Source organism: Bubalus kerabau, chromosome 11 (genome assembly GCF_029407905.1).
Source record: "Bubalus kerabau isolate K-KA32 ecotype Philippines breed swamp buffalo chromosome 11, PCC_UOA_SB_1v2, whole genome shotgun sequence".
NCBI classification, from domain to species: domain Eukaryota; kingdom Metazoa; phylum Chordata; class Mammalia; order Artiodactyla; family Bovidae; genus Bubalus; species Bubalus kerabau.
The window spans coordinates 108,842,574-108,865,923 of NC_073634.1; the positions used below are offsets into that span (position 1 = coordinate 108,842,574).

At 68.2% G+C, this 23,350-nt stretch overlaps 1 protein-coding gene across 1 annotated transcript; it reads right to left on the bottom strand.

Moving 5' to 3' along the window:
• Window positions 1-1,335: 1,335 nt before the first annotated feature.
• Window positions 1,336-21,666, bottom strand: ABCA2 (ATP binding cassette subfamily A member 2). Its single transcript, XM_055541639.1, has 48 exons — window positions 21,473-21,666; window positions 17,913-18,006; window positions 16,862-16,973; window positions 16,562-16,725; window positions 16,207-16,334; window positions 15,842-15,928; window positions 15,348-15,566; window positions 14,666-15,033; window positions 14,300-14,459; window positions 13,349-13,477; window positions 13,093-13,260; window positions 12,930-13,026; window positions 12,521-12,694; window positions 12,339-12,441; window positions 12,146-12,260; window positions 11,822-12,012; window positions 11,569-11,719; window positions 11,289-11,493; window positions 11,008-11,172; window positions 10,734-10,914; window positions 10,447-10,659; window positions 10,172-10,368; window positions 9,909-10,091; window positions 9,568-9,752; window positions 8,849-8,969; window positions 8,379-8,615; window positions 8,093-8,299; window positions 7,770-7,872; window positions 7,376-7,671; window positions 7,092-7,305; window positions 6,896-7,001; window positions 6,686-6,797; window positions 6,554-6,614; window positions 6,304-6,478; window positions 6,057-6,172; window positions 5,831-5,978; window positions 5,625-5,748; window positions 5,379-5,511; window positions 5,148-5,265; window positions 4,725-4,903; window positions 4,509-4,650; window positions 4,297-4,431; window positions 3,946-4,049; window positions 3,777-3,869; window positions 3,051-3,153; window positions 2,843-2,980; window positions 2,557-2,763; window positions 1,336-2,070 (listed from the first exon to the last, which is right to left on the bottom strand). Exons 1-48 carry the CDS (start codon window positions 21,536-21,538, stop codon window positions 2,035-2,037), a joined length of 7,263 nt encoding a protein of 2,420 aa, XP_055397614.1. The 5' UTR covers window positions 21,539-21,666; the 3' UTR covers window positions 1,336-2,034.
• Window positions 21,667-23,350: the final 1,684 nt, after the last annotated feature.

The following is a 23,350-nucleotide window of genomic DNA, read 5'->3' on the forward strand; positions in this document are numbered from 1 at the left end:
ACAGCCCATCCTGGAGGAGGGCCCGGGCCCTCCACACCTGGACCTGCTCACCGGATGGCCTGTGTGTAAAAACACCCTCACACGTCCGTTAGGAAAATGGTGCAATGAACAGGTGGCTCAGAATAAAGGAAATAAAACACCCAACAGCACACACGAGGTTTCATCGCACACTTATTTCAAGAGCAAAACAGAACAAGATAGATAATGGTTTGTGGCTCAACGGACAGAAATGTGGCAACCATGTTCTTGGCAAGGATGTGGGGAAACGCACTCCTGGGGATGCCCCTGATAAACGGCAGTGCCTCTGGGATGTCCCAGTAAGTACACGAAGGATGAATCAACAGTCTGCAGTCCCCCAGGGGTGGGAGCCTGGTGCATCCACGGAGGATGGAGGGCGGGTCCCACTAGCCTGAGGTTTCCTGGTGTTATGGCTGCCCCCTCTGAATTCACATGTTCCGGCCCTCCCCCCAACCCCCACCCTCAGAATGTGACTGTATTTGGAAATGGGGGTGATCAAAGTTGAGGTCATGGCAATGGGCGCTAGCCCCATGACTGTGTCCCCATAAAAAGGGCAGATATGGGCACCTTCACACACTCAGACGGAGGACCCTGTGTGGAGCTGGAGGCAGAGAGCCAGGCGATGCTCCTACAAGCCAAGGACACCGGAGACGGCCAGAAGACCCCCAGCAGCTGGGAGAGCAGGGAGCTCTGGAGGATCCAACCTGCCAGCACCTCGACCTTGAACTTCTGGCCCCCGAGGGTGAGAGAGTAGGTGTCTGGTGTGTAAGCTGCCTGGTCGTGGTTCTCTGTTAGGGTGGCCCTAGCAAAGCAGGCCAAGTGGGAGAGAGAAACCCAGCAAACGGAAAGCACCGCGCGCTCGCGCCTGTGGCTCTGAGCATGCGCGTGCGCCTGCAGTGGCCTCGGACACGGGAAGCATAGACGCGCTGCCCGTGCTTTCTCCGCCTGCGTCGTCTGAACCGCTTACCACGTTGTGTGCCAGCCTTAACAGGACCACAGCCTCCCCGCCGCCCCTGCCACATCCGCAGAGCAGCTGCCGGAGGGGCCCATGGAGCTGCCCGCCCTGCCCCTTCAGGGCCCGCGCGGGGCCTCATCTCTGATGAAAACTCTTCTCTCCTGAGCTCCTGCCTGCGGGCCCTTTCCAGCAGCACCTTAACAGCTCTGTTAGAAGGGCCAGTGAGGGGAGAGGAGCCCAGCCCCTCCTCCAGGTTGACCCCGTCTCCGTCCCCCAACTAGAGCCCGGTGCCTGCAGGCAGGCACTGTGTCCTGGTATCCAGTGGGTCCCCTTCACCCCACACACCACCCGCCACACACAGGCTTGCATGGACTTTATTTAAAACAAACATCTGTGCGCTATGTACAGGTCTGGCTCCCAGGTGGGAGGGCAGGGGGCCGAGCTGGGGGGAGGGCAACGGCAGCAGGAGGGATGGGGAGGGGGGTCAGGCCCCTCGCCTGGCCGGCGGGGCCAGCGTCTCCATTCCTGCCCCCCGCCCCCAGCACGCCGCCCCTGGCAGCCTCCCTGCGGGAAGCCAGGGTGAGGGAGCCTTATCCTAAAGCAAAATAAATAGGCGCCTCGGGTGGGGCCGAACCCACCCCTCCCCTCAGCCCAAGGCCGGCAGCAGCCACCATCCAAAGTGCGTGTAAGAGCTCAGCCCATGGGGAGGCCAGGTCCCGCCAGGAGAGGTCGAGCGGTCCTGGCAGCCCGGGCACCCCGCGGCCCTGGGAGTGGTGGGCAGAGCTGGGCAAGGGCAGAGGCCAGGGGCCGGCCAGACCGCAAGGCTTTAAGGCAGAGCAGGGTGAGGGTGTGCGCAGCCCGGGGCCGGGCCAGCCTTTGGCACAACGAGGGGAGGGCGGCGCGGCGGCCGAGGGGGCAGGGCTGGAGGGGGCTGAAGCCCTTGGTCCTGGACCGCCCACTCCAGGGCCTGGCAGGTGGGCGCGGGGGGGAGGGCACACGTGGGACCTCGGCCACCGCCTGACTTCTGTTCCCACCGCGTAACCTCGACCCAACTCCGGCGGTCAGCAGAGCGTGTCCGTGTTGAAGGAGAGCTGGGCCTGGTGGACAGCGACAGGCTGGCTGGGGTGTGTGAGCCCGCTCCCGGCCCAGGCCGGCCCTTTAGCCGGCCCTCCCGCCTCTGTCCGCCCCGAGCTCCCTCTCAGTGCCGGGCTTCCCGGTGGTCTGCCCCTGCCACGCCGGTGGCTGCTGGTCCCAGGCTCTGCTCCGCCCACCTCGGTTCTGCCTGGCTCCAAAACGCCCTCCGTTTCCAAGGTGCTAGGAGGTCGGCGTGGTCTGTCTCCCCTGACTGCGCCCGGGCCTCCCAGATCCACGAGTATCGTGGGTCCCTCTGCCCTCGCCCCAGCTCAGAACAGCGGGGGTCCAAGGTCCCGCCTCGCCCCGCCCCAGCCCGGCCCCGCCCCCTCCCGAGCCCGGCCCCCGTCCCAACCTGAGCCTGGCCCCTCCCCCTGCGGAGCCCGACCCCCACTCCCAACCGAGCCCGCCCCCCGGCCAGCCCGCGGCCCTGACCCGAGCCCCTGGCTCACCCGCTCCTCCTCGAAGCTTATAAGGCCCTCATCCTCCGTGTCCAGGTCCTCGGGCTCGTCGGCCACCAGCGCCCGCAGCTCAGTGGGGGGAGGCCGCGGCCGGAACAGGCTGAGCAGGCGGCCCAGCGGGGACTGTAGGCCCGAGGGCGGCTCCGTCTCCTGCTGCTCCAGGTTGTCGCTCTGCTTCTTGGCGAAGTTCACGAACACCTGGTGGGCGGGGGAGGGGGCAGGGGGTGGGCGGGGGGCCGGCCCAGCGGGGAGGGCGGCCCCAGCCCAGGGCACTCACGTTGTCCAGGGTGGTCTGGCTGACCGAGTAGTCCTCGACGCCCAGCACACCCACCACCTGTTCCATTTTGCTGAACACCTGCGCCAGCGAGATGTGCTCGGACTTGAGCTGGTACTGCACCTTCGTGTGGTGCCGCTCCTGGTGGGCACAGAGGTCAGAGGCCGCTCGGGCGGTGCCCCCTTCCCCCCGCCCCCCAGGCCTTGCCCACCTTGAGGATGGCCTCCGGGAAGTTCCTGTTGAAGAACCGCACCACGTCTTTCACGTTCTGGCTGCTCTTGGTCCTCACCGTGATCATGTAACCATCCCCGAACCTGCGGGACAGGCTCGTGGCCACACCCCAGCCAGGAGAGGGGCCCAGTCTCGGCCTGTCCATGTGGACCCCCCGCCCCCTGTGACCTAGGCCGCCCCCCCGGACCACGCCCCCCTGTGCCCCTCCCCCCGGCCCCCGCACCCTCCCTTGCACCCCGTGCCCCTCCCCCCAGCCCCCAACCCCCCTCCCTCGCCACCCTGTGCCCCTTCCCCCCAGGCCCCCGCCCCCATCCCTCGCCCATGTCCCTCCCCCCCAGGCCCCCACCCCCTCCCTTGCCCCCCTGTGCCCCCCCAGGCCCCTCGCCCCCCGTGCCCCTCCCCCCCAGGCCCCGCCCCCTCCCTCGCCCCCTGTGCCCCTCCCCCAGGCCCCCCGCCGCCTCCCTCGCCCCCTGTGCCCCTCCCCCCCGGCCCCCCACCCCCTCCCTTGCCCCCCTGTGCCCCCCAGGCCCCTCGCCCCCCTGTGCCCCTCCCCCCCAGGCCCCGCCCCCTCCCTCGCCCCCTGTGCCCCTCCCCCAGGCCCCCCGCCGCCTCCCTCGCCCCCTGTGCCCCTCCCCCCCAGGCCCCCCGCCCCCTCCCTCGCCCTCCGTGCCCCTCCCCCCCAGGCCCCCCCGCCGCCGGGGCTCACCGGTTCTTCAGATGCTGGATGCTGCCCAGGCAGCGCAGGCGCCCGTTCACCATGATGGCCAGCCGCGTGCACAGCGCCTCACACTCCTCCATGCTGCGGGTGAGACCCACAGGCTGGCACGGAGTGGAGGGCCCTGTGGGGGGGGGGGCGGGGCGGGGCACGGGCGGACCTGTGTGAAGTCAGCACCACCGAGCGCCCTGTCTTGATGAGGTCCAAGATAAGGTTCCAGAGGAAGCGCCGAGCCTTGGGGTCCATGCCTGTGGTAGGCTCATCCTGGGGGTAGTGCCAGGCTCAGCCGCTGTACCCTGTCTACCCCGGCTGGCCCCACCAGCTGCTTCCCACCCGGCTCACCAAGAACACAAAGATGGGGTACTGATTCTCATCCCACCCTTAGGGTCGGTCACCAGGAAGATGAAGGTTGGGGTACCTGATCCCCAACCCACCCCATCCCCTATCCTCCCCCATCCCCCCCAACCCACCCCATCCCCCATCCTGCCCCCAGTGCCACCCCTGGGCTCACCAGGAAGATGAAGGCTGGGTACCCGATGAGGGCGATGGCTGTTGACAGCTTCCGCTTGTTCCCTCCGCTGTAGGTGCCGGCGGGCTTGTCGGCATACTTGGTCAGCTCCAGCTTCTCCAGGGCCCACTTCACGACCTGGGAGTGACGGGAACGTCAGGGGCCCCCCTCCACACCCCCCACGCCGGCCGCCTGCCCCGCCGGGCAACCCTCACCCGCGCCTCGTCCTTCCAGGGGATGCCTCGGAGCCTTGTGTACAGCTGCAGATGCTCCCGGGCCGTGAGCTCGTCGAACAGGGCGTCGAACTGCGGGCAGTAGCCCAGGCTCTGCTGCACCTGGAGCAGCTCCTTGAGCACGCTGGGGACACAGCGCCGTCAGCACCAGGGCTGCCGCCGGCCCGCCCGCCCAGGCGCCCGCCCGCCTGCCCGCACCTGTGCCCGTTGACGAAGGCCTCGCCCCCCGTCGTGCTCTCGTCCCCCGTCAGCATCTTGAAGGTGCTGGTCTTGCCCGCGCCGTTGACTCCCAGGAGGCCGAAGCACTCGCCAGGACGCACGCCCAGGCATAGGCGGTCCACGGCCAGGATGCGGCCGATCTTCCGCGACTTGTACACCTGGCGGAGGTGAGAGGGCAGCTGCTCAGCAGGCCCCGCGAGCTCCCACTGGGCCCTAGCCTGCCCCGGGCCCCGCCCCGTCCCCCCCTCCCCCGCGTGCCCCGGGCCCCGCCCCCAGCCACCCCCAGCCTACCCCGGGCTCTGCCCCGTCGCCCCTCCTCCGCCTGCCCCGGGCCCCGCCCCCAGCCGCCCCCAGCCGCCCCCAGCGTACCCCGGGCCCCGCCCCCAGCCGCCCAGGGCCCACCTTGGTCAGGTTCTCGATTTTGACCATGTCGTTGTCTGCATCTCCCCTGAGCACTCGCTGCCGCTCGCTGGCCACGTCCACGTCGTCCTCCACGGGCTTCGTGGACACGGGCATGCGCCTGGGGGGCGAGGGGGGGCAGCGTGTGGCTGATGCCACCTGGTGCCCGTGCACCTGGGCCAGGCCGGAGGGCAGCGCCCAGCCCCGCCCCACCCGCAGGGCCCGCGCACTCACTGCGGCTGCCGCAGGAAGTTGTACTGACACATGATGGTCAGGAGGAAGCCCACGAAGCCCTCAACGGTCATGGCCACCAAGCCCCTGGTGACGATGTCCCACTCGAAGGGAGACTTCATCTTGTCAACCTGGCCTGCGGGGCAGCTGGCTCAGGGCCGGGGTCTCAGGAGCGCCCGCTCGCCCCCAGGTCTGGAGCCCGCCTAGGCCCCCCAGCCAGGGGCAGCACCGTCAGCCCCGCGGCCTCACCGATCTTGGCGTAGTACTCGTTGATATACTCGTTGTATGCCATCTCCATCAGCCCGTGGCCCAGGTTGTAGTTGGGGAAGATGAGGAAGCAGCTCTTCAGGTAACTGTTGACAACCTTCAGGTCCTGGAGGGTCACGGCGGGGGGGAGGGGCATGTCAGGGCACAGCGTCAGCCCTGCCACCCCCCACCTCGCCACCCCGGCCCACCTTGTCATGTTCAAAGAGCTGCAGGAGGAAGGTGGCCACGGTGGCGGTGATGCCGATGAAGAGGTTGATGACGATGAGAAACACGTAGGCCGAGCTGGGGACCTCGAACCAGAAGGAGGCCGGGTACATGATGGGTGTGATGGACCACCTGCGGGCGGCAGCCAGGCGGCGTCACTGGGCCGTCGGCCCCCTGCGCCCTGCCCCACCCCCGCCATCGCCCCCTTACCCGTAGAGCAGGAACAGGGAGAGCACGGCCGGGAAGTTGGTGGGGGACGTGTAGGCCGGCAGGTCGAACACGAACAGGATGAGGACGCAGCAGGTGGCCGGGACCAGGTAGTTGAGCTACCGAAGCAGGGGTGGCAGGTGAGGGGCCAGAGCCGGAGAGGCCTGGGGACAGGGGCGAGGGTCCCCAGAGCAGGACGGGGGGGCCCAGCGGGGGCGGGGGCAGGCACGGCCGGGGGTCGGGGGCGCACCATGTCCCACGCGTAGTTGGCCAGCCAGTAGATGACAGGGTTGCAGCCACTGACGAACTGTAGGTGCTTGGCCTTGGTGGACTTCTCGGCCACCAGGAAGACCACGAAGCTGGCCGGCACGAAGGACATGGCCACGATGATGAAGATGGCGATGACCACGTCGGTGCCCTGCAGCCTGGGGGCGACGAGGCCCTCAGCCCTGCCCGGCACGCGGTCCCGGCGGCGCCCACCCCGCCCCACCCGCACCTACAGGTAATCCAGAGAGAGGCTGGCACTCGTCTTGTTCATCGGGTGGTTGGTGACGCTGATGCCTGCAGCACAGGGCAGCCTCAGGACCTGCTCTGTGCCCGCACGCCCGCCCCAGCCTGCCCCGCTCACCCACCGTAGGCCGCAGGGCTGCCCTTGCTCTTGGGCAGGTTGGCACGCAAGATGGCGTTGTTGAGGCTGTTGAGGTAGGTGGGCATGCTGTGGTAGCCCTTGTTGTTGTAGAAAACCTGCGGGGGCACACAGAAAGACCCCCCAGAGCCTGTCATCGCTGCAGACTTTGGGCGAGGGCGGGACGCGGCAGGGCCCGGGGCCGAGCGGGGCTCACCTGGGCAGCCCTGCGTACTGCAATCCTCCGCACCATGGCCGGGGCCCGGGCCCCAAATGAGGCTGGGATGGACTTCTGGACGTTGCCAAAGGTGATGGCCCCGTACCTGGGTGGCAAGCCGACCACCTGTGAGGCCAGGCGGGCAATGGGGGTCTGCTCCCCATCCAAGGCCGGAACGCTCCTCCCCTCTGCTCACCGGTGCAGCCGGAAGCGGTCAGAGGTGAAGAGCAGGTACTCGGAGACATTGTGGCCCGTGATGTCGGTCAGAATGTCACCCGTGACCACCCGCATCTGGGGCGGGTGCCCGCCTACACCGCCTGGGCAGGAGAAGCCGGTGCCCTGCCCAGAGCAGGTACAGCGGACGGGCTCCCGCACCAGGTGTGGAAGGGAGGGCGCCGATGTCCAGTTCTCTGCAGGCAGATCGCACAGTCAGCCCGGCCCCCGCTTTCCCGAGCCCCAGGCGGCCCCACTAGCCAGTACCTGGCCCGGAGGTGGGCAGCAGGTCCTCGTCCAGGGTCACAGGGGAGTCAGACGGGGCGGGCGAGGGTGGGGGCGGCACAAAGTTGGACAGCGGCAGCCCCTGCGTGAAGGACTCCAGGCACATGCTGTCGAAGAACCGCGCGGCCAGCAGACGCGACTCACCGCTGCTCAGGTTCAGCGTGGGCCCCAATGAGCCGTTGGCCGGAGACTTGAGCACACAGGTGGCTCCTACACCCGACGGCAGCCTGAAGGTGCCCACCAGCTGCTGGGGCCCAGCGTCGGGGGACAGTCGCAAGCTGGGAAAGCACAGAGCGAGCCCAGGTGGGGGTCAGGCCAGCCCCCCCAGCCCCCGCACTAGCCCCCGCCCCCCACGGTGGCCCTGTTGCCGGCTCACCGGTATTCCCGGCGCTCCTCATTGGCATAGGGGATAAAGTTGCCACGGGGCTGCGTGTAGTTGTGGTACTGGGAGGGGGACAGGACCAGCGGGGGCAGGTCGCCTGGTGGGAAACATGGGGAAGCCTGAGCAAGTTCCTACAGCCTGCCAGCACCTCACGGGCCCAGGTCCCTCTTCCTAGTACCCACAGGGGACCCAAGCTTGGAGTCTGCACCCCAAAGGAACCCCAGAGTGTGCCCACCAGCCTCAGCTACTGTGCCCAGGGCTCCCCCATGTGGCTCCCAAGCAGGCGGATGTCCGGATATCTGGCTAGGCAGCCTTACCGATCTCTGGGACGGAGAGTGCCACGGTCATAGCCACGCAGACGAAGAAGGCAGGGAGCAGGATCTGAGAGGACAGCGCCTTGGAGTTGCGCCGGGCGCAGTGGAAGCGCTTCACCAGGAGCCCATGGAACTGGCGCACCTTCAGCCACCAGCCCTCCAGCTTGCGGCTGCCCTGGCCAACCCGCGCGAGGGTCTCCGCCTCTGCCTCTGCACAGGAGGCAGGAGCTGAGCACGGGCCCCGCTCCACCCTCCAGGGACCCTCCCGGCAGTGCCCAGCAGCCCCCACCTTGCAAGCTGACATTGTCAGGGTCCTGCAAGTTGTCACAGAGAGGGCGGTAGTCGCCGTAGACATCGGTGTAGCCGGCCCCCTCGTCACCACGGGCAGAGCCCACCGAGGATGCAGACTGCAGCGACGCCTGTGACTGGGCCAGCTCCGCGCACCGCGCCAGGTTGCCGGCAGGGCCTTCCCCCGATACCGGGTCCGCAGCCCCCGGTAACACGTCTTTCCTAGACTCTTTCACATCTGCAGAGGTGCCAGGGGAGACGCGTGGGGGCTCAGGGCGGCCTTCACCTGCAGGCCTCCACACTCACCCACCCACCCACCCCAGGCACCAGCCCCAGCCTGACCCTGGGGTCTCCTGGCTCCCTGTTCCCACCTAAAACCCTTGGCCCCCAGAGACAGGGTAAGAGTGACAGCTCAGAGCTGGCGGAGCCAGGGTATGGGGGCAGAGCGGGTCAGCAGCTCTGGAGTCTCACCTGCCTCACTGTTCTCCAGCGACTGGTCCTCCTCTGACACCTTAAGGAACACTTCCTCCAGTGTCGTGTCCATCAGCCCAAAGCTGCTCAGGTGCAGTGCATCCAGACTGTGCTCCAGGTGCTGTGAAAGAGCTGCGTGAGGCCCACCTCAAAGCGGGTGGCCACGGGGCAGGTTGTGCCCACCTCTTGGGCAGCCCCGCCTCCTCTACTGGCCCCGCCCCAGTTCTGCCCCAGTCCCAGAGACCAGTCCTGCCTCCTCCACCAGGCCCGCCCCCTCCACTGGCCCCGCCCCCGACCCCAGTCCTGCCTCCTCCACCAGGCCCGCCCCCTCCACTGGCCCCGCCCCCGACCCCAGTCCTGCCTCCTCCACCAGGCCCGCCCCCTTCACTGGCCCCGCCCCCAACCGCAGTCCTGCCTCCTCCACCAGGCCCGCCCCCTCCACTGGCCCCGCCCCCAACCCCAGTCCTGCCTCCTCCTCCAGGCCCGCCCCCTCCACTGGCCCCGCCCCCGACCCCAGGCCTGCCTCCTCCACCAGGCCCGCCCCCTCCACTGGCCCCGCCCCCGACCCCAGTCCTGCCTCCTCCACCAGGCCCGCCCCCTGCTGGCCCCGCCCCTGAGCCCCGGCCCGCCTCTTCTGCTGAACACACCTCCTCCACCTCCCCCACTTCCTACAGACCTCTGCTCCACCTCCTCCATCACCCCAGCGCAGACTCACACACCTGAAATAGGCGCTCAAAGGCCCCCTTCTTGGCGGCCTCGCTGGGCAGGATGTAGGAGAGCTCGGTGCTGGTGTCGGAGACCAGCAGGCAGGAGGCCACATGTTTGCGGATGAACTGGGAAACCTGGGACTCGGAGCAGCTGCTCAGCTGGGCCGGACCTGGGGGGCTGGCTGTCAGCCCTGGCTCTGGGAGGGTAGGAAGAGCTTCACTCAGGGGCTGGGGGAGAGGGTGGGCCAGGCCCAACTAGCATCCTGGGCCCACTGGGCAACACGGTGAGAGCCAAGCCCCTCAACCTCACTGGTCTTGAGGAAGAGTCTGGGGCAGGTGGCTTCCGCACAGACCTTGGGGACCCCCAGGCTCTGCAGGCCGCTTGACCAGCGTGAGGCGGTAGCCGTCCCCGTAGGCGCCCTTGAGGAAGAGCGGCGAGCCGCAGCACTTGAGCTTCCCGTGGGAGATGATGGCAATGCGATCCCCGAGCAGGTCAGCCTCATCCATGTGGTGGGTGGACAGGAGGATCGTGCGGCCTGGGGGAGATGGGGGTCAGGGGGGCGGCCAGGTGGGGCCGGGCAGGGGGCCGCTCTCTGCACCCTCGGCGCCCGCTCACCCGGCTTGTACTTCAGGATCAGGTCCCAGATGGCGCGGCGCGCGTAGGGGTCCACACCGGCCGTGGGCTCATCCAGGATGATGGCCCGGGAGCCGCCCACGAAGGCGATGGCCACCGAGAGCTTGCGCTTCATGCCGCCGGACAGCGTCTGCACCAGCGAGTGCCGTTTGTTGGAGAGCTCCAGGTCCGCGATCATCCTGAGGGCAGGCGGGAGGTAAGCTGCAGGGCTGGGGTGCTGCTGCCTGCAGCCTCGCGCCCACCCGAGCCCCACCCACTTGTCCATCTCCTTGCGGATCTCCTCCTGGGCCATGCTCTTGAGCCTCGAGTAGAACCAGAGGTGCTCCTCCACCGTGAGCCGGTCGAAGAGCACATTGTGCTGGGGACACATGCCCAGGTTCTTGCGGATCTCGTCCATCTCCGTGCGGATGTCATGCCCGTAGATGGTGGCCGAGCCCGACGTAGGTGGGAACAGGCCGGTGAGTATAGACCTGGGCGGACAGGTGAGGTCACGGCCCCACCTCCTGCAGGGAGCCCTCCCTGCCACCCACCCCCCGACACGCACATGGTGGTGGTCTTGCCAGCCCCGTTGTGGCCCAGGAAGGACACGACCTGGTTCTCATAGAGGTTGAGGCTCAGCTTGTTCAAAGCCAGCTTCTTGTCGTTCTTATAGACCTTGGTGAGCTTGTCCACGCAGACTACCAGCGGCAGGTGGGTGGGTTCCTCTTCCATGCCCCGTGTCTCCTCTGCATGGGGGCCAGAGTCAGCATCAAGGATGTCCTCAGCCCCCCAAAGTCAAAGTCAGCAACTGCCCCAGTCCCCACCTGGTGTCCACTCACCCAAGCGCCGGCTCTCCATGGCACAGGCTTGATCCTCCTCCATGACGCTGAGGCGGGGGGTGCGAGCCCATGGCCAGTTCCACTCCCATGCCTCCGTCCGCCCGCTGCCCAGCCAGTAGGACTTCTGCAGTGGGAAGTACCAGGGCCGGGGCAGCCCGTACATGCCTATGGGGAGAGGGGAGGCTGACCCAGGGCCTGGGGTCAGTGTCCCCCCCAAGCCATGTGTCCCCCTAGAGATAGCCCCCTTCTCCTGTTCCCCTCCCCTCCAAAGGGCTCGGTACCTGGGTGCACAGCCTCAATGTACCACGTGAGCACCCCATAGACGACCGCATCTACCATCAGCATGGTGACAGCCAAGAGCAGGTTGAAGTCATCCCCTTCCACGGGAGACTGGCTGAACGTGTGCCACTGGATGCCCACGCCCGCCACCTCGTACAGAGCAAAGTACTTGGAACCCAGGCCAAAAGCGGTCGTGGACATCAGGGACTGAGGAGACAGCAGTGTCAGCGCAGGGGAGGAGGCCGGACACCCCCGAGCCCGGGCCACCCCCAGGACCCTCACCGCGATGCACTTCTCGAAGGCGGTGATCTTGTCGTGGGCCACCTCCTCACGGATAGCCACGTACATGTAGGGCACGTAGCTCAGGAAGTAGATGATTCCGCCGCAGGCCGAGGCCAGCTTGGCCTTGGAGTACAGCACGGACACCAAGAAGCTGGGGGCAGGCAGGGCCACGGGCTGTCAACCACACCCGAGTCCTGGGTCCTTACTCGAAGCAAGCCCACCCTCCAGCCCGCCGCTGCCACACAGCACTCACCAGAACATGATGGTGGCCACGGCGTAGACAGCCAGGAAGAGCCAGATGATGAGCACGTGGCTGTGCGCGAGGACCTGGCCGTACTTGAGTATGGCGGTCAGCGCCGTCACCGAGATGGAGAGCTGCACGCAGCCCGTGATGAACCAGGCCACCCAGTGCACCGCGTTGTTCAGGCCCATGGTCTTCATCACCTGTGGGGCAGCAGGGCACTGGGCTGCCCACAGCTGCCCCCCACCTGTACGCCTCTCCACCTCTCACCTGTCTCCATCGCCCCCCTCCTCCGCTCCACCCCTTCCCTCTTCTCCCCTCCTCCATGTCCCCCACCTCCTTCAGCCGGTGCTCCTTCTCAGCCACAATGTGCTGGATGGTCATGGCCACAGAGTAGACCCAGGAGATCACCATGCAGAGCGGCATCATGTGCTCGATGACAAACAGAAAGCTGGGGGGAGGGAGGGCGTAAGGCGGAGGCCGGCGGACCGGGCGCCCAGCGCTCGCGCAGCGCTCGGTTTGCACTCACTCGTCGCGCGTGTAGCACGGGTAGGGGAACATCTGCACGTAGTTGCCGGGCTCCACCACGTCGTGGCCCACAAAGGTGTCGATGATGGCGCGCTCCATCATGTCTGCGGGTGGGAGGAGCAAGAGGATGGTGGTCAGCGGAGGCTGCGCCCCGCCCCCCGCGGCCCCAGGGTCGGCCCTCACCCTGGATCCAAACGAAGCCATATAGAAAGTAGAAGCGGCCGCCGGTGTTGGGCCCCGGCCGCCAGTAGGCCCGGCGGATCTCGTTGGTTTTCTCCGTGAAGCTTGAATTCTGGCGGATCTTGTAGTGCACGTGGGGCGGCAAGGAGCCGTCCTTGCGGGTCTGGAAGATCACACCTGGGACAGGAGGAGGGGCGGGGCGGAGGGAGGGGAGATGGGCGGGGCCGAGGAAGGGAGAGGGAGGGCGGGGCCGAGGAGTGGGGGCGGGGCCGAGGGTTGGGCGGGGCGGGGTGGGGCTGAGGGTGGGGGCGGGGCCGGTGACTGACCGTAAAGGGGGACCGGGATGGGAAGGTCTAGGGCAGGGGAGAGGCGGGGGACCCCGGCTGGGGACCTGCCCAGGGGGCTGGCTCACTAGCGAACACGGTGACATTATCCTGGTAGGCCTGGTTAAGGGTGTAGTTGACAATGCTCTCCTCATCTGGAAAACCCTTGAAGATGTCCACGCTCACCTAGGAGAGGAGAGTCATGAGAGGCGACCCGGGCACCCGCAGGGCCCGTGGGGCCCACCCACCCACCTTGGACATGAACTGGATCCAGCCGCAGGCTGCATTGTCAATGGTGTCCAGCTGCTGCAGGAGGACTGAGCCATTGGGCAGTGAGAAATTGTCCTGGCGTAGGGCAGGCGGCAGCTCCTCGGGCGACAGGCTCAGTGCCTCTGGGTGCTGCCGCAGCTCGGCCACATACTGGGGAAGGGGCAGACCGGTTCAGAGGGTGGCCTGGGCTGGCCAAGGCGGGTCCCTGCCACACCCGCCCCAGCGCAGCGCGCAGCACCTGCTGCAGCCAGCGCAGGTGCTGCCGCAGCCTCCCCTGCTCCAGGTAGCTGCGGATCTCCGCGGAGATGTTGAGCCACACCTGGGCGTAGTGAGTCACGTTGCCTACAAGGGCGAAGGTCTCATTGGCCTGCAGAGGGGGAGGGCAGAGCATGGGGCTCATGGAAGGACCCGGCCAGCAACGGGGTTCTCACTCCTTACCTCCCTCCATGGCTGGAGGCCACCCACTGGCCAGTCCCCACCAACCACCGATCTAGGTCTGGCCAGATGGCCCCTGGAAGCTCCAAGGCCTTCCCTCCCAGGCCTTGCTCGGCGCCTCCCCTGAAGCCCCCTCTGCCGGGCTCGCAGGAAAGCACAGCCTCCCCAGCCCCTGCCACCAGCAGCGTCTCCCCGGCCCTTTGTGGGACCCCTCCACGCATGTCTCGAGTGGCTGACACTTGGCCCCATCTCCCCCCATGCTCATCCCAGGAACCCCTCCACAGCCCCTCCCCTTCCGGGGCCATCTCCAGCCCCGGTTTCTACTTCTTCCAGACTGCAACCTGGGAGGGCCACAGACACTGTGCTCTCAGCTGGTCCCAAACCACGCAGATGCCCTGCCCAAATCTCACCCAGCAGACGACGCTCTGGACGGTCTCTGCCTGCGGCCCCTCCTCTACCCTCACCGGTGCTGCCCAGCCCTGGCCATGCTCAGCCAGCCAGGACCCTGCGCCACACCAGCCAGGCAGGGCATCCTCAAGGCAGCCTTCAAAGTGCCCCTGCGCCTCGGACTTGCTCACAGGTCCCCTCACCCAGAGAGCCGAGCCCCGGAGTTCTCAAGAGCCAGGGCTGCACCCCTCTCGTGCCAATTCTACCAACCGCCACCCCCCGACACTGGCGTCCCCAGCCTGCAGAGCCCTCTGCCCGGCTCCCTCAGTTCCTGCCCCAGAGGACACGGGCAGCCCGAGGCGCACACCTTGAGGATGACACGGTCTGCCTCGGAGCCCGCGGGCGCGTACAGGATCTTGGGGTTGCTGGTCATGAGGTGCACGAGGAGGCCCAGGTTCCGCTGCTCCTTGCTCGTGAAGCCCAGGGAGCTCATGTTGCCCCTTCGCAGCGCCTCAGGCTCGATGGTGCTGGGGTAAGCAGGCGAGACTTGAGGTAGGATGGGGCATCGGCAGGGAGGGGTGGGCGCGGGGCTTCCGAATGGGTGCAGGTGTCAAACAATTGGCATGGAGTAGGGGACCATGGACCAAGACCAGGGAGGGGGCATCAGAGCCAGGCCTGGGGGCAGGCCCAGCAACCCCCGGCTTCCTCACCCCGCCCCCTGCCACCCACCTACCGGTTGTTGCCACACAGGATGGGCTGCAGGCCGGCCCAGAGCTGCACGAAAGCGGAGCACTGGCCCTGCAGTGCGTCCGAGGGGGCCGGGGCTGCAGCGGACGGGGCCCCCTCCTCAGCCGTGCTGTTGGAGCCGGGGCCTGCCCCAGCCCCAGTGCTGTTGGCTGCCCCGCCAGGGCCACTGGCTGCGGGCCCAGGAGCCCGGCCTGCGCAGGCGCCCTGAGGCAGCAGCAGGGCAAGGGCTGAGAGGACATCCACGTCCCGCAGGACCTTCTGGGCATCCAGCAGGTCCTCCAAGAGTGCCTGCAGCCGTGGTGGGGGTGGTGGTTGCTGTGGGGTGGCAGAGCCATTGGGAGCATCCAGGCCCAGCTGAGGGGAAACAGGGCAGTGGGCAGACTCAGGCCCAGGGGCGGGCACAGGGTCTGGGGGCTGTCTGCAGGGGAGGCTGAGGTCAGCATGGAATGGGGAGGACACCCGCAGGAGACACAGGAGGCGAGCAGGGGAGCAGCCTGGGGGTCAAGGAGCGCCAACCAGGGACGGGAAGACAGGCTGGATCGAAGGCCCGGGGCAGGGGACCCAAGAACAGCTAGGCAGAGCCCCGGGCCCAGGCGCTCCCGAGGAGCCCTGGCACACCCCCTCGCCCACGTGACAGATCTGCAGGCTGGCTGGCGGGCAGGCCTCACCTGCTGGGCAATCTTGGCTGCATCCAGTTGGTTCCGGAGCTCAGCAGCCAGCCCCGAGAAGCGGTGAGCACGGGCTGCAGCCTGCCCTCTGCAGACTGCGTCCCGGTATCCCTGCAGCGCTGTCTGCTGACCCCGGGGCACAGTGAGGACCCGGCCCAGCTCCCTGGAGCCTGGCATGCACGTGAGCTGCTCCAGGAGGGCAGGGGCCAGCAGCAGCTCCTGGGGGCAGGGTGCAGAGGAATGGCTGAAAGGAGCCCCAGCCAAGAGGATACCAAAGGCCTGGCCCACACGGCCCAGGGCTTTACCCTGCCCCACCCAGCAGGCCGGGTCCGAGACCACCCAGGTCCTGCAACAGCAGGTGGGGGTGGGGGGAGGGAGAGAGACGCATTCCCACCCTGCCTCCTGGGGACAACCACCAACTCCTGAGGACCCCCTCACCCTCAAGGGGAGCCCTCTCTTCACCCACCCAGAAGAAGGCAGTGTGTGTCCCTCACCTCCATCCGGAACAGGGGCTGCTGATTCCTGGGGGGCCCTGAACCCCCATCCAGGCCAGGCGAAGGGCCAAAAAGCAGGCGATAGACCTGAGCGCGAGGGGGTCGTGGCTCAGCTGCTGGGGCTCCAGCCCTGCACCCCTACGGGAGCCAGCAGAGGGCCAGGGCGGGGGGCCAAGGCTGGGGCTCCCCCAGGAGCAGACACAAGAGCCCTGCACCCCCACGGAAGCCAGGGGAGGGCCAGGGCAGGGGGGTCCCCCAGGAGCAGACACAGGAGCCCTGCACCCTCACGGAAGCCAGGGGAGGGCGAGGACGGGGGAGCTCCCAGGAGCAGACACAGGCGCTCCACTGAGGCTCCTGGCCCTCACCTCAGGCAGGTCCACCTGGGCGGCCAGCAGAGCCCGGGCCGCGCTGTCGGGCAGCGACAGGTTCTGCGTCAGGAAGCGCCACAGCTCCCGCGGGTCCCTGGCCACCGAGTCCAGAGAGAAGGAGGACCCTGGACAGGCAGAAGGGCAGGGCTGAAGGCCGGCCCTGCCTGGGGCCAGAGAGCCCCAAAGGGCCTCAGAGCTGAGCTCCTAGCAACTCCCACGAGGGGCAGCGGCCACCAGGTGAGCACCGGGCGGGGGTGTGGGCGTGGGACCCGCAGCAGGAGGCACCGAGCCCGGCTTCAAACCCCGCTGACCGCTGACAGAGGACTCCGGCACCGCCCGCCCCCGGGCGCACCTGCAGGTCGGGCTGCGCGGCCGTCCAGGGGGTCCGGGCTGGCGCTGAGGGCTTCCAGGTGCTGGCGCAGGGCCTCCAGCTCCGAGCCCAGGCTGGGCCTCGCCGGGTCAAACAGGTTGCCCTCCTCCACCACGCGGTTGAGGCGCTCCAGCAGCTGCGTGACCCTGCAGCACCACTGGCCGTCACCCGCAGGCCGCCAGGCCCAGGCCGGGGCAGCCGGGGGCGGGGCCCAGGCCCGGGGCGGGGCAGCCGGGGCGGGGCCCAGGCCCGGGGCGGGGCAGCCGGGGGCGGGGCACTCACGTGGAGTTGGCATACTGAAGGAAGCCGAACTCGTCCCGCTGGCCGTCGGGGCACAGCGACTGCATGACCGGCAGGATGCCGGCGGAGGTGAGGGGCGCCGCCGTGTAGAAGGCTGGGGGGCAGGCGAGAGGGCCCAGGGCCGGGGAGGGGCGGGGTCGGGGGGTGGGAAGAGACAGAGGCCGAGAAGAGAGATTTAGAGAAAGTCAGGAAGAAAAGCAGCTGCAGGCAGCAGACAGGAAACAGAAGGCTGAGTGTTCTAGTGCAGATGACCCCAGCAGGTCAGAGGTCAAAGGGCATCTCACCATCCCTTCCCCCAACTGCTAGAGCGTCCCTCTTCCCTCCACCAGCCAAGGCCAGCGCTCTGACTGCTTCCCCAAGAACACGAGGCGGCACTGCCCCCAGGGCTCAGGAGCACAGGGGGCCCCTACTGGGCAGTGACCTCTGACCTCTCTGGCCAGCTGGTTAGTAGAGTGAACGAAGGAGCCCACTAGGTCTGAGGGGACAGCGGCTAGGTGCTGCAGCCCTGCACAGCAGGGCCAGGCAACCCCACCCTGGGTGATACCGGGGAGCCTGACCGGGGAGCCACCGACGTCCAGGGGACTCCAGCCTTGACCTCCCACCCTCCCCACCCCCACCCTACCGAGCCAGCTGTTCCTGACAGCAGGCAGGGGCCCTGCAGGACCCAGCTGGCCAGGAGACGCCGTTAGTGCGAGCAAGGGGCAGGGGAGGGCACAAGCTTCCCCAGGAGGCCCCGCAGGGCTCCTGAGGTTGCCCGGGCCAGCCGGGAGGTGACCACACACTTACAGACTGCATGCAGGCCCGGGAGGAGGACAGAGACCATGCAGGGCGGGGAGGGGGGCAGAACAGAACAGAGGAGACAGTGAGACCCAGCACCGCGGTCACCCCAGCCCGGCCAGGCGCGGGGCATGGGACCGCGGGGGGGACAGGCACCCCTGTGCCCGGAGGAGCCATGTGCACACCGAGGAGTGTGCGAGACGCCATGAGGGCCGCCTGCCCGCCCCTCCCGGCCGGGCCCCCAGAAGCCCCTCACCTTCCTTCACAGAGATGGTGGGCTTCTTCTGCCGAAGCCCCAGCAGGATGAAAAACAGGACGAGCGGGATGAAGATCTCGAAGGCCAAGACCCACTGGAAAGGGCGGGCGGAGTGAGGCCACCTGCCCAGGGCCGGACAGGACACACCCAAACCCTACTCTCCCTCACAGACAGACAGCCACCCCTCCCAGGGCCAGCCCAGCCCCACTGAACCCTGCGTGCCCCGCCAGGGGCCACAGGTCCACCCAGGTCCCCCAAGCCCACAGAGATCAGAGCCCCTTCCTTCCAGAACCTCTTTGAGGAGCGAGAGGGCCAGTGTTCTCTGGCTCAAGCGAACCAGGTCTCCACACCCAGTCCAGATGTGCCTCGCTGAAGGCCGGCAGGGACAAATCAGGCGGCTTGTGGTCCACGCTGACCCACGTGTCGCCCAGCTCCTTGCCTGCCTGCAGGGCCGCCTGGGCAAGATCTCAGAGGATCCAGGAGTGTCTGGACTGGCCTGTGACTCCCACCCCCGCCCCCCTCCCGGGTCAGCCCTCCTCCCTGCAGCTATAGTGCCATCAATCTCCCCCGCTGGCAAAGGCCTAGGAAGGTGAGGCCTGGGTGAGGGGAGGGCCTGGCTGTAGCCCTGGGCCCTAAGCCTCCGGGAAGACCTGGTCAGGGGTCTGACAGCACCCCCCACCCCCCGACCCTGAGATGCAGATGCCTCCTGCCCTGGCCCACCACGACCCCAGTGGGCGCGGGTCTGCCTGCCTGGGGCCTCTGATCAGGGTTCCCAGGGAGACTCGGCTGCAGGCTGAGCACCAAGGTGAGCCCTGCTGGGACCTGCCTGAAGCGGGAAAGAAGTGCCCAGGGTCCAGACTTCCCTCCATTCCTGCCTGTACCCCTCCTGGCTCAGGGAGGGCACGGTGGAAGGGGGAGGCGGACCTTGGGCTGGCTGCTCTTTGGGGGCCCCTGGCCCACCCGAGGGCACGTCCTGACCCCTACCCCTACTGGGCTTCTGCGGAGGCACCAAGGTTCCTTTAGCCTCACCCCCACCCCAAACTGACTTCAGAGCGCTGACCCAGCGGTGCTCTCTCTGGCCCAGGGCCCAAGCCCTGATCCCCCAGGGCGGGGCCAGATGCTGCTGTGTTTACTGGGTTGACAATAGGGCTCTGTGGTGTGGAACACCCTGCTGTGTGTCTGCGCCCCACGCCCGCCCCAGCCCGTGCCAGCCTCCACCCCCACCCTGAGCCAGCAGCCAGCCCGGGGCCAGCCCAGGAGGCATCGTGGACCAGGACAGGCGCCTGCCGCCTGCACACCGAGCGTGGCTGGGGTCACGGCCGCTGAGCCGGCCCCACCCACCCCCGCCCTGCCTCCGGGCACCTCCAGAGTAACTGCAGCAACCGGCCTGCTGCCTCCTCATTGCTATAGCAACGGCCGCACATGAGCTGCTGTGAGGAGGGAGGCCTGCTTGGCGGGCGGGTGGCCAGAGGGGCATCTAGTTACGGCAGGCAGTGCAGGTTCAGCCCCACCTGGGCGCCCCACCCAGCGGCCTGCAAGGTGGTCAGACCCCTGGCCCTGGAGATGGGCCAGCGCCCTGTGTGTCCCCTCCGGGCCCCTCCCGCTGCGTCCAGAAGAGAACAGGTGAGGCCTGAGGACGGAGGTGCTGCCCCCGACTGCAGGGACCTGGTCCCCCCATCAGGAGCAGCCAGAAGCCCCAGAACAGACCGGTATCCAGACCGAGGTCCACACCGACAAATGGAGAAACCGAGGCGCAGAGCTTGGGAAGGTGGAGCAAGCCAGGCACAGAGATCCTTGGTTCCTACCCCGACCAGGCTTCCCCCAGGGCACATATGCACCCTCGGTGAGGCACACAGCGTGCAGGCAGACCCTCTGCCAGCCAAGTCCAGGGAGCCAACTGTGACGCCCAAGACCCTCCCAGAAAAGTGGAGGAGGGCGCCCGCCACCTAGCCTGCCCCAGCCCCCTGTGTGAGCCCAGCGAGGCCTCAGCCACCTGGAGGAAGAATTCCTGCTGTGTTGTGGCCACAGGCCAAGGACCTCCACAAGCCCAGCCATCCCTGGGGGCGCCATGGGGCGGGGCAAGGAAGGCTCTGGGAGGCCCAACCTGACATTTGGGGGCTACTCCTGGGTGTAGGTCAGGGGGCACCTCCCCCCTGCTTGTCAGGTGCCCACTTCCCTGAGCTTTGGGGTCCCCAGGAGATGCTGGGGCCCTCACAGGAGCCTCTGCTCCTAGCTCCCATCCTCCCTGCCACACTGACGCATGCCCACGTCCAGTCTCAATCCCTCCCCAGGGCCCCGCCCTGCTGGCCCCGGTGACCCAAAACCTGCAGCAGAGGAGGCAGCACCAGAGGCTGCAGGTCTGATCCACAAGCCCAGTGCCAGCCAGCCCCGGGCGCCGTGGGCAGGGAGCGAACACAAGCCTGGCTCCCTGCCAGGGCCAGGTGCCCAGGGGAATCCTGCCAGGCCAGGGTGATGACGGCTACCCTGCCCATCTGCAGGTCTGGGTTTCCCGCTGTGCACTTTGAAACCCCTCTCAGGGAGGGGCCCAGGCAGAAGCAGGTCGGCTCAAGGGGCCCCAGGGCCAGGTGGCACAGGAGCCCCCAAACTCCAGAGGGGCAGGAGGATGCCTCCACCTCAGGTTCCATCTCCAGACCCCAACCTGCCCTGAGCCCCATGCTGGAAAATCCCCAGTGTCCTGTCAGGAACCCGAGCTGCCCAGGCCTCGCTGCGATGTGGCTGGTGCCATCTGGGCAGGCCAGCAGATGCCCCTGCCCTTTCCAAGGCCGGAGCAGTGGCGGTCAGTGTGATGACACCCATACCGCCCCAGCCCCACTCCTCACCGGCGCTTCAGCCCCTGACAGCTGCTGTGCCCTGCACCCCCAAGCGCAGGGCAGAGAGCTGGGGAGCATGGTGGTCAGAGGACCCAGTCCCGGGGGGAGGCCGGGTTGGGGGAGTGGAGAGTGGACCGCTTCAGGGAGGAGGGCCCCGAAGGACAAAAGGGTGCAGCAGGGCCGGGGCGGGCCAAGGCAGGCACAGCGAGGACGCGGCGCAAGCCCGTGAGCGAGGGCCGGTGGATGTGTGCGAGGAGAGGCGCCTGTGCAAGGACAGAGGGCTGCGCCTGGAGGAGGGGCAGGGTCCCTGCAGGGGCGCCAGGGCTGGGCCCAGAGACCGCAGCGCCTCTGAGTCGGACCCAGACTCCCAGCCGGTCCTCTGCCGGGGGAAGCAGGGCCTCCCGCTCCCCCAGGGGCCCGGGGCCACCTTCCAGCCCTGAGGCTGGCCCGGGAGAGCGCGTTGCGGAGGGCGCCCGCCCCGTGACTCAGCCGAGCCTCACGAATGTCAGCGGACGCGGGCGGCGGGCCGGGTACAGCCGAGCCCCCTCTCCGGAGGCCAGAGCGCGGGCAGGGGCGAGGGCAGGAAGGGCCGACCACCCGCCGCCCCGCCCGCCTGGGGTTCACGCGCGCCCGGCCGAGCCGCCGCACGTGCGCGCGGGGAGCGCGCCGCCGGCCCCGGTGCCCGCAGCCTCCGGCTCCCGCCGACCCGCGGCGCCGGGGGTCGCTCACCGGACTCCGGCGCTTCAGCGTCACGTTCTTCCAGAGCAGCAGCTGCAGCTGGTGCAGGAAGCCCATGGCGGGGCCGCGCTCCGGCCGCCTCCGCGCTGCGGCCCGCTCCTCTGCGCGCCCCGCCGCCCGCCGCCAGCCGCGCCGCTCGGCATCGCCCGCGCGGGGCGGGGTCTCGAGCCTCCGGGACCGGCTCGGCGCTGGCTCCGCCTCGGCGGCCGCGGCGGCAGCGGCTCGCACCGCCCCCCGCCCTCGCTCTGCCCGCGCCGCCCCCGCTTAAAGGGGCCGCCGGGTGCCCTCCGCACGTCGCCCGACCCGGGTCGCCTGCCCACCGGCGTTTGGGCGGTTCCCGGAGCTCTGACCCGCCACGGGAGGCTTTCTGTTTGCCCCCCTCCCTCTAGGCGTTGAGGTGATGCGCCCAAGAACCCAGACGTAAACCAAGATCCCCGACTCAGTCCCAGGGCGCTCGTCTCCCAGGGGCGCCGAGCCGAGGCGCAGCACCCCAGCCCCCTAAAATAGTCCTCTCTTAGAGGCGCTCCGAGGTCGACCCTGGCCCCGGCCCGTGGCCCCTGGGGGGATGCTGGGGGATGCTCGCTCCCCACCAGGTCCCCACCTCTGTCTGCCCTCCGCGCAGAAGAGCTGACGATGGCAGGAATTTCATCTGAACCTGAGAGCCAGATCCCAGTGCCCGGGGCACCTGGGGGCTGGAGGGGGACAGCCGCCCAAACTTGGGGAGGGGGCGCGCAGCCTCGGATGCAGGTCCTACCTGTGCAGAGCTGGCATGTCTCTAAAGGCTCAAAGAGTTGGCTTTCCTGCCAGACTGGGGGCAACCCCACCTGCACCTTGGTGGGGGGACATACTGACAAGAAGGGCAGCAGGTGGGCTGTCCTTCCCCTGTAAGACTTTCCTGTGCTCCTTGTGAATGAGCCACTTGGTGACCAAGTGGCAGGGCGGCCCTGGCTGGGCTCGGTGGGGGCTGCAGCTCCCTGGGCTCAGCCAGGGGGAGAAGGGACCCAGAGAACCACCCTGTGCAGGCGAGGCAGGACGGTGTTTGGGGAGGCTGAGGCTGTGCCCTCTGTGAGGGGCCGCTTTCTCTCCCTGTGGGTGTGGGTGATTGTGGCCTCTGCAGGGGTGTCTGGGGCCAGTGCACCCGCAGGCTTGGGGCAGTGCCTGGACTGGTCTGAGCCGCGTGGGGAGGCCCATTCCTGGGGAGGCCAGCAGAGGGCAGGCCCGCCCCTGCTGCAAGAAGCGTCATGCGTTGTGCTTCTCTGGGCTCCTCCCAACCTCAGTTTCCCAATTTGTGAATGGGAGGGGCAAACCGAGTGGTGTCGCGCTACACAGAGAAGGCTCTAAACTGAGCGCCAGGCAGGAGGGGGTGGGGACCCTCCCCCCTCCTTCCCCCTCCCCCCTCCTCCTCCCCCCCCTCCTCCCCCTGAAGCCTGAGGACACTTCCTTCTCCTCTATCAGGACGTGGGGCTAGGTCAGGACAGGAAGCCACTGCCAAGGGGGAGGGCAGCAGCTTCCTGCTACCACCTGCTGCCCACCCACCTGGGGCCCTGGCAGCGCCACCCAGAGGCTCAGTGCCAGTCCCACCCCCCTCCCCTGCACACCAGGACCCCCTGCTGCAGCAGGAACCTGGTGCTCCCCCATGCCCACGCTGCCACCAGTGACAGAGAGCCCACATCTAACCGGGCCTCGTCACACTCTGGATGCCCACAGCCTGAGAATGAAGTCCCAGGGCGCCTTGCACATGTCCCCCAGCCACGTTTCTGAGCTGGGCCTCTGCTCCACGCCCCTGGGCCTTTCAGGGTGGGGGGCGTCAGGGCGGGCTCTCTGCTGCAGAGCCTTTCAGTGCTGCAGATGGAGGCCCAGAGGACGAGC